The sequence below is a fragment of the Cebus imitator genome, unplaced genomic scaffold, assembly GCF_001604975.1.
Source record: "Cebus imitator isolate Cc_AM_T3 unplaced genomic scaffold, Cebus_imitator-1.0 Scaffold703, whole genome shotgun sequence".
Classification (NCBI taxonomy): Eukaryota; Metazoa; Chordata; class Mammalia; order Primates; family Cebidae; genus Cebus; species Cebus imitator.
The window spans coordinates 486,961-496,428 of NW_016108018.1; the positions used below are offsets into that span (position 1 = coordinate 486,961).

The 9,468-nt window shown below is 40.7% G+C and overlaps 1 protein-coding gene across 3 annotated transcripts in view; it reads left to right on the plus strand.

Annotated features, from left to right (window-relative positions):
- CHAMP1 (chromosome alignment maintaining phosphoprotein 1) overlaps positions 1 to 9,147 on the plus strand; it is a 13,560-nt gene extending 4,413 nt beyond the window's left edge. The window contains exons 2-3 of one of the 3 annotated variants that reach the window (XM_017518766.2): positions 2,582 to 2,703; positions 5,614 to 9,147. In XM_017518766.2, coding sequence (XP_017374255.1) covers positions 5,669 to 8,110 — 2,442 coding nt within the window. In that variant the 5' untranslated portion in view covers positions 2,582 to 2,703; positions 5,614 to 5,668 and the 3' untranslated portion in view covers positions 8,111 to 9,147. The remainder of the gene's footprint in view (positions 1 to 2,581; positions 2,704 to 5,613) is intronic. The other 2 variants (XM_037735000.1, XM_017518769.2) reach the window with 2 other exon arrangements.
- The last annotated feature ends 321 nt before the right edge of the window (positions 9,148 to 9,468 follow it).

Here is a 9,468-nt window from a genome sequence, read left to right on the forward strand (position 1 = left end):
ACGGAGGTTGCGGTGAGCCGAAATTGTGCCATTGCACTCCAGCCTGGGTAACAAGAGTGAGACTCCGTCTCAAAAAAAAAAAAAAATGAAGAAGTTGAACTCAAGCCCTCTGAAGATCCTTTTAGTCCTATGCTGATCATCAGTTTTTTGATGTTGCTTTTTTTTTGTTTTCTTTTTTGAGACAGGGTCTCACTCTGGCATCTAAGCTGGAGTGTAATGGTGCAGTCTTGGTCCACTGCAACCCCTGTCTCTCAGGCTCAAGTGATTTATCCTGCCTCAGCCTCCTGAGTAGCCAGGACTATAGGTGCATGCTGCTCATCTGGCTAATTTTTGTATGTTTTGTAGAGATGGGATTTCACCATGTTGTCCAGGCTGTTCTTGAACCCTTGAGCTCAAGGGATATGCTTGCCTCAGAGTGCTGGGATTACAGGCATGAGCCACTGCACCCGGTCTGATTATCAGGTTCTAATTATGGAGTACTCCTATCTGACAAAGAACTCATTCTAGCTCATGATAGAGTGCTTTGTTAACTGTGCTGAGCCAAAATTCTTTTCCTGCTGGCTGCTGGCTTCTGCTTGTCACTTATAGTATAGCTTATATATTATCTATAATTCTTCCCCTTTTGAAGTTAAATGTCTGTATTCATAAAGATTTTTTTTTAAGGCCACCTGCCATCCCGATTGCTTTTTTTTTTTTTTTTTTGGCATGTTCTCTAGTTTGTTAGAGACTTTCTTAAAGCGTCCTTCCTGCCAGAGTTAGAGACAGCAATCCACTGGTATGCTGTACTCTGCCCAGTACAGAATATGGGATATAATTCCCTATAGTCCTGTATTTATGTGCTTGATATGTGGATTTTAAGTGTTTGTTTCACCTTGCTTATTTTTGCCTATTGTACAGGCTTTAAAAGGTCTTACTAAAGTCTGCTATATTAGTTTGTGTATATCTAACAAGAACCTGGGCAGATAGAAATTTATTCTCTTATCAGATACTGATCTTTTGTCTGATTTGGGCAAGCTGGTTAATGTCAAGCTTGAGTTTCCTTAACTATAAATTGAAGTTTTAAAAGTAGATGATCCCTGAGGTCTTTTCCTACCCCCAAATCCTATGACTTTGAGACTACGTAGATGGTAGCTGAGGTTTCCTCTGGTTTTAAAATCCTGTGAGTCTAAGATTGAGAGAATGTTAGGATTGAACAGTGCACATACTGTGTGCCAGAGATGTGCAGTGAGTCCAGAGGTGAATAAATGGATAGTCCCTCCTCACCAAGAACAGCCTGTTGTTGGTGTCAGACTGCAGTGCCAGAGGGTGATGCTGCACTGGAAATGTGCATACAGCTGGGGTTTCCAGGAAAAATTGGGAGGCCAGTACAGTTGACCCATGAATAACACAGGTTTGAACCTCATGCAAATGCCAATTAAAAAAACAGTTTTTACAGAATGTGAGACATGTGTATGGAGGGCTGAATTTTCATACATGTAGATTCCACAAGGCTGACTGTGGGACTTGAGTATGTGTGGATTTTGAAATATAGGAGCAGTCCTGGAACCAATCCCCTATGTATACAGAGAGACAACTGACTTAAAAAGCTGTCCTGCTTGAAGGATGAAGCAATTTGCTTGATGGCCGAGTGGTAAGATGGAGTATAAAGGAGAGGAAATAGCTTATACAAAGGCCCAGACGCTGGAAGAGTCAGGGAATTACATGTGAGCCAGTATTTTGAGAATGCAGTCTGGTCATTGGCCACACTGTGAAGAGCTTCATATGCCATATTCAAACTGTGTACTCTAGGCGTCTTAGGAGACTTGGAGGAATTGTGAACAGGCAGGTCACATTAGGTTTTTGTTTGGAAGACAGGTTTGGTAGCTGTACGATGAATGGGTGGGAAGTAAGGGAGACTAGTGGCAGGGAGTTCAGATGTGAGAATTAAAGCAGCGACAGGGTGTGGGGGGATAGGAGCTAATCGGAAACACAGTGTGAGCTGTTGTGTAGCTTGTGCATGGCCAGTGTATCACATTCTGTTCCTGTCAGCAGACTTACCCACACCATGATGCTTTACCTTTGAAATACATGCAGGAAGAGAAGAGGGCAGAGCAATCACTGAAGCAGGTCCATGTGTTCTTCCTTGGAGTCGGGACACTGCCATCCTGCTCCCCAGAGTCCTTTCTTTTTGTGCCTCTTGGACTTGTTTGTTGTAGTGTCCTTTCCTCCACTACCTGTTAATTTGCCACTCTGCTGTGTAATAGCAATAATTGACAAAGGTCAGTAGTCACACTAGCAGTCTTCTGAGTGCTCATCAGAGAAGGGAAGTTAGGTGGTGGGTTTGAGAAGGGTTTGGATACACACATGGGCATAATTCCATAGTGGATTGTTAAAGAGAAAGTAGACAAGGACGGTGTGTCAGGAGTGGTATCTCCTATAGTCTTTGGTGTCATTTCATAAAAGTAATGTTCAGGCTTAATGAATTGGACTCCTCTCAGTGTTAGGGCAGGATGGAGAGAGAAATATACCGAATTCTATTACAGGGGACACACACGATCACAGATATAGTTTTGATTACTTTTCTTTTTTTTTTTTCTTCCAGGTTCAACTTCTCATCTTTGTTCTTCTTCATATACTATAGGCTATTTGTGTGGTTTAGTCAAAAAGCCATGTAGAATGCCAGCCTTTTGAAGACCACTTTTAAGGTGTCTAGTAAGACTGCAGGTAAGTCTAGTAGGGAAAGCATGCTTAGGAGAATATTTGATGATGAGAAAATAAAAAAAAAAAAAATACTTGGAATTCTTAAGGAAACCTCTAAAAGTTTACATGCCCATATGTATAGTAATGTATGAATGTGTGCTAGATGTATGTAATTTGGGATATGAGAAGTGAATTCTGTAGCATTCTTTTTAGATTTAAGTATGAGATGGACCTGAAGAGCTGGTGATAGGCAGAGGGAAGAGGAGGGGTGGCTGGGAGGAATGGGGAATAGTGGGTGAATCTGATTCAAACCTAGCACACCTGAGCTCTTAGTCTCTGTTGTAATTACAATATGTAATATAGTGCTCTTTAATACTAGCTTCGCTGTTCATCGTTGCCAGTTAAGGCCACAAGGGATTATTGAGGCATATCTTTCATTTTCCTCTAAAGTCTTCTAGTTTTATTTAACAGTGGGCTCTGAGGTGGATGGTTAGCCCATTATTTCTACATGTATTCAATTATGTTTGTAAGTTAAAGATAATTTTTACAGGGCCGGGCACGGTGGCTCAAGCCTGTAATCCCAGCACTTTGGGAGGCCGAGGCGGGTGGATCACGAGGTCAAGAGATCCAGACCATCCTGGTCGACATGGTGAAACCCCGTCTCTACTAAAAATACAAAAAATTAGCTGGGCATGGTGGCNAAAATACAAAAAATTAGCTGGGCATGGTGGCACGTGCCTGTAATCCCAGCTACTCAGGAGGCTGAGGCAGGAGAATTGCCTGAACCCAGGAGGCGGAGGTTGCGGTGAGCCGAGATTGCGCCATTGCACTCCAGCCTGGGTAACAAGAGCGAAACTCTGTCTCAAAAAAAAAGATAATTTTTACAGATTTTTCTTCAGTACTGAATTATTTATTTTTCTTTTGTTACAGTCCTAGCCGTAAAAACAATTTTCTAAAATACAGGATAACTGCTGGGTAACTCAAAGAGAGTAAATAGTTTCTGAAAAAAAGCATTGCTTCCTCAAGTATCTGTCACCTTTTTAGCTTTAGACCAAAAAAAGTTAAAAAAGCAAATGATACACTACTGTTAAAAGTGTTAGGAAACAGTATTGTTGGTGATAATATCTTTAAAAACAAATTATCAGCCGGTGCAGTGGCTCACGCCTGTAATCCCAGCAGTTTGGGAGGCTGAGGCGGGTGGATCACGAGGTCAGCAGATCAACACCATTCTGGCTAACATGGTGAAAACCCATCTTTACTAAAAATACAAAAAATTAGCCAGGCGTGATGGCATGTGCCTGTAGTCTCAGCTACTCGGGAGGCTGAGGCAGGAGAATCACTTGAACCCAGGAGGTGGAGGTTGCAGTGAGCTGAGATCGTACCCTGCACTCCAGCCTGGGCAACAGAGTGAGACTCCATCTCAAAAAAACAAAGAAACAAAAAAACAAATTATCAAAGTTAGAAATGTTACATATTTTACATTTTTAAAAAAATTAATGGTTTTGTAATTAATAAAGGGCGAGCCTGTGTTTCTAATCTGTACTGTTCTTTGAGGAGCAGTAAATGTCTTTTACCCTGTCATTACCATTAATAAGGGAAAGTGTTCAATCTTTCTCATTAAAGAGAAGCACAATCACACAATAGTGAGATACTTGCTTTCACCTAGGTTGTAGCAAAGATTAGGAATTTATAGGAAATTATGTCTCATATATACACTGTTGGAATGCAATAATAGAACTTTTTGAAAATTTGGTAAAATGTATCCATTTTAAACACAAAATCCATTGCTAGGAATTTTCCTTGCAGAAATACCCTTATATGCAAAGATAAGTACAAGGAAAGTCAGTGCTTACTCCATATATAAAAATATCTTAGAGATAAATTGTAAATGAATGCAAGTTGCCAGATAATATGTTTAATATCCCATTTGTGTAAAATATGTGTGTTGGTAAATACGTGCCTAGAACATTTTTTCAAGGACACATGAGTACACTGGCTACCCCTTGGGGACTGACACTGTATATCTTGTACTGTCTTAATGAATGTGTTTTTAATTGTGAGCTTCTGTTCCTTTTACTGTTTAAGAAGACTGGTTTACAGTTTTTTAAAATTCATGTTCTCGGGCAACCATATTCCAGCTGCTGAGATGTCCTCTCATTTACCCTTTGCTTGGCATGCACTTTCACATCATTCAGGATCTCTGCTGGACTGTCCCATGCAGAGAGGTCTTTTCCAACAACCGCTCTGTGCCACTCCACCTTACCTTCCCAACTCATGGATGCCATATTGCAAGGCACTGCTTTAAACCCAAGTGCCTAGAACATTATAGGACACAAAGTAAGTTATTTATTAAATGAATTAATAAAATACTGTATTGGAATAGATTAAACATTACAAAATGTATTTACATGAAATCAAGCCAGCATCATGTTTGAAAGAAAGTCATCTTTTTATAGCTAGATTTATTAAGTGCTTTCAACAAAGGTTTAGTTTCTTGTTCAGCCTTAAATAGCCAAGATTTAATTTTTATATTCACTCATCTTTGTGTGCTGAGGACTTGTGTACTCAGAGTTTGAGAGTCAAAAGTATAAAGCACATGCAATAGTGAATTCTAGGGTCAGGTTTGAATCACTGATAGTCCTATAACCTGGACCAGAGAAAGTCGCTAAACTTCTCTGAACCTCAGTTTATTCATCTGTAAGTGAAAATAGTTGAGTCATATCATTAGGATTAAATGAGATGATGTATGTGAAACTCCTAGCAGAGTAACTGGGATTCTTCCTTATCTTCTTTTTCTTCAAATTCTCTCTAGAGATATTATCTAATAAAGGATGCACTGTTCTAGAGTTAAAATTATGCAGTTACAGAATGGACTGACAGCATTTTATTTAGAATTACAGTTCATGAAAATAATGTATTCCTACTTTATTGCAGCAGTATTGAAAGTTTTTAAAGAATATAACCGTGTGTGTTGGTAACAGAAAGAAGAATGGAAGTATTCCAGGAACTTCGTAAACAATCAGCACGTTTGGAGTGTGACCATTGCAGTTTCAGAGGCACAGACTATGAAAATGTACAAATCCATATGGGTACCATCCATCCAGAATTTTGTGATGAAATGGATGCTGGTGGACTAGGTAAAATGATATTTTACCAGAAAAGTGCAAAGCTATTTCACTGCCATAAATGCTTCTTCACCAGCAAGATGTACTCTAATGTATACTATCACATCACGTCCAAACATGCATCCCCAGACAAATGGAATGATAAGCCAAAAAATCAGTTGAACAAAGAATCAGATCCTGCGAAAAGCCCTCCTCTTCCTGAACACCAGAAAATACCCTCTAATTCAGCAGAACCGAAACCCATACCTGCCCTTTCAGTGGAAACACAGAAACTTGGTTCTGTTTTGTCTCCAGAATCACCAAAACCTACTCCTCTTACTCCCCTGGAGCCTCAGAGACCTGGCTCCGTTGTTTCTCCTGAGCTACAGACACCTTCTCTTCCTTCTCCTGAGCCTTCAAAACCTGCCTCTGTTTCTTCTCCTGAACTTCCAAAACCAGTCCCTGTTTGTGAATCTCAGAAACCTGCCCCCGTTCCTTCTCCAGAACCACAGAAACTTGCCCCTGTATCTCCTGAGCCAGTAAAGGCTACTCTTATTAATCCCAAACCCCAGAAGCACTCTCATTTCCCAGAAACGCTGGGGCCACCTTCAGCCTCATCTCCAGAGTCACCAGTTCTAGCTGCTTCTCCAGAACCTTGGGGACCATCCCCAACTGCATCTCCAGAATCTCGGAAGTCAGCCCGGACTACCTCCCCTGAGCCAAGGAAGCCATCCCCTTCAGAGTCTCCTGAACCTTGGAAGCCATTCCCTGCTGTCTCCCCAGAGCCTAGGAGACCAGCCCCTGCTGTGTCGCCAGGTTCTTGGAAGCCAGGGCCACCTGGGTCCCCTAGGCCTTGGAAATCCAGTCCGTCAGCATCATCAGGACCTTGGAAGCCAGCCAAACCTGCTCCATCCGTGTCTCCTGGACCTTGGAAACCAATTCCTTCTATATCCCCTGGACCTTGGAAACCAACTCCATCTGTGTCCCCTGCATCCTGGAAATCTTCATCAGTCTCACCCAGCTCCTGGAAGTCTCCCCCTGCATCTCCTGAGTCATGGAAGTCAGGCCCACCAGAACTCCGAAAGACAGCTCCCACATTGTCTCCTGAACATTGGAAGGCAGTTCCGCCAGTGTCTCCAGAGCTTCGCAAGCCTGGCCCACCCCTATCTCCAGAAATCCGTAGTCCAGCAGGATCTCCAGAGCTCCGAAAACCCTCAGGGTCACCAGACCTTTGGAAACTTTCTCCTGATCAGCGGAAAACTTCTCCTGCTTCTCTTGATTTCCCTGAGTCCCAGAAAAGTTCCCGTGGCGGTTCTCCTGATCTCTGGAAGTCTTCCTATTTTCTTGAGCCTCAGAAACCTGTCTTCCCTGAGACCAGAAAACCAGGTTCTTCTGGGCCATCTGAGTCCCCCAAAGCAGCCTCAGATATCTGGAAGCCTGTTCTCTCTATTGAGACAGAGCCTAGAAAACCTGCCCTGTTTCCTGAGCCTGCCAAAACAGCCCCTCCTGCTTCTCCAGAACCACGCAAACGTGCCCTTTTTCCAGAGACCCGGAAGCATGCCCTTTTCTCTGAACTCCCCAAATCTGCTATATTCTCAGAATCACAGAAGGTTGTTGAGCTTGGTGATGAACTACAAATAGATGCCATAGATGATCAAAAGTGTGATATTCTGGTTCAGGAAGAACTACTAGCTTCACCTAAGAAACTCTTAGAAGATACTTTATTTCCTTCCTCAAAGAAGCTCAAGAAAGACAACCAAGAGAGCTCAGATGCTGAGCTTAGCAGTAGTGAGTACATTAAAACAGATTTGGATGCAATGGATATTAAGGGCCAGGAATCAAGCAGTGATCAAGAGCAGGTTGATGTGGAATCCATTGACTTTAGCAAAGAGAACAAAATGGATATGACTAGTCCAGAGCAGTCTAGAAATGTGCTACAATTTACTGAAGAAAAAGAAGCTTTTATCTCTGAAGAGGAGATTGCAAAATATATGAAGCGTGGAAAAGGAAAGTATTATTGCAAAATTTGTTGCTGCCGTGCTATGAAAAAAGGTGCTGTTTTGCATCATTTGGTTAATAAGCATAATGTTCATAGCCCTTACAAATGCACAATCTGTGGAAAGGCTTTTCTTTTAGAATCTCTCCTTAAAAATCATGTAGCAGCCCATGGGCAAAGTTTACTTAAATGTCCACGTTGTAATTTTGAATCAAATTTCCCAAGAGGTTTTAAGAAACATTTAACTCATTGTCAAAGCCGGCATAATGAAGAGGCAAATAAAAAGGTAATGGAAGCTCTTGAACCGCCACTGGAGGAGCAGCAAATTTGATATTTCAACACAGTGTGAATATTTGCTCTACTAAGGTGTTTGATGAAACCATTCTTTGTAAGTATAGCTTATCAAGTAGCCTAGTTGGATCAGTAGATGACATGTATGGTGTATCATGTTTCACTGTCTCAGTTGTGTTACTAAGAATGAGCATTTGATTATTTTTTCCTGGTCTCTGTCTGTGTGGCTATCTTGTAAATCAATAAATTTCTATATATTCCAGGTGGATTAAACTTCTCATTTTTTTAAAGTATATATGAATAATAATACAAGAAAGTAGGCATTCCATTTAATAAGAGCAAGTTATACTCAAAGCATTCATTTAAAGTGTATCTGTGTGTGGAACTAATTTCAGACAATAGAAATTATTAGTTGAAATGTTTAAGAATTAGGCATGAAAAATAAGTTTGGGAAGTTTTGTTTCCTTACATGTATTTTTAAATCATAAGAGTTATTTTCTATCTGATGTAAAATTAGTTTATAAATCTTAATCAGTTTCTAGATGTGTATTCGCTTTTATGTCATGAAAAGTTGGAGTCTCAGGGTTGCTGATTTTCTGCTAATAGGAAAAATAGACTAAGTCTTTAAAATAGTTTGCAGCCTTCTCCCACAGGAGACGAGAAAAAGATAAGTGTGATTTTAAGTCTTTTTTGTCCATAGTTGTTTTCAGTGGAGTCTTCCATTCTGTAACTTACCCTAAGATCTGGTTCTTCCCTCCGCATCCGCCACCCCACTGCCTACCAGCTCACACTAATAGATGATTCTTAATTGCCAAATGTGTTAGAACTTGTATATCCTACTCCTGGGCCTTAGATGTTGCCTGTGGAGGCTTAAGACCAGGTTAATAAGTAGGAACTGAAAGTCTTCCATATTAACAGTAGAAAATTTTATAGACATTTCTGTTAAAGAAATACATCGATTTTATGTTTTTCTGTTCTGTTACTGTAAATACCTTGTACCTGTTCATGGATTATTTTATTCTAAAATATTTTGTCAAATGTGTATCAACCAAATTAAAAAGAAAGGCTTTCATGTCAGCAACATCTTCATGTGTGTTTTCTTTTGTGTACTTTTTATTGTGTATATCCAAGTCCATTATTTCCATGTTTTCAACATACGAGTTTTCTTATCTGGAGCAGCATTTTCTTAGCTGTGTTTGCTCCGAGTTCTGTGGTCAAGCAAGCTAGGGGAATGCTTGTATAGGGGGGACTCCGTGTGGAAAATCTCATCCTTTCATATGAAAGGTGGTTTAATTCCAGTGGTTGCCCATCCTGCCTGCCTCTAAACAGTGTGAGGCATTTAATCTCAAAGGATTCTGATGTGTAGCCAGTATTGAGATGCCGTACTGGGTTTAATTT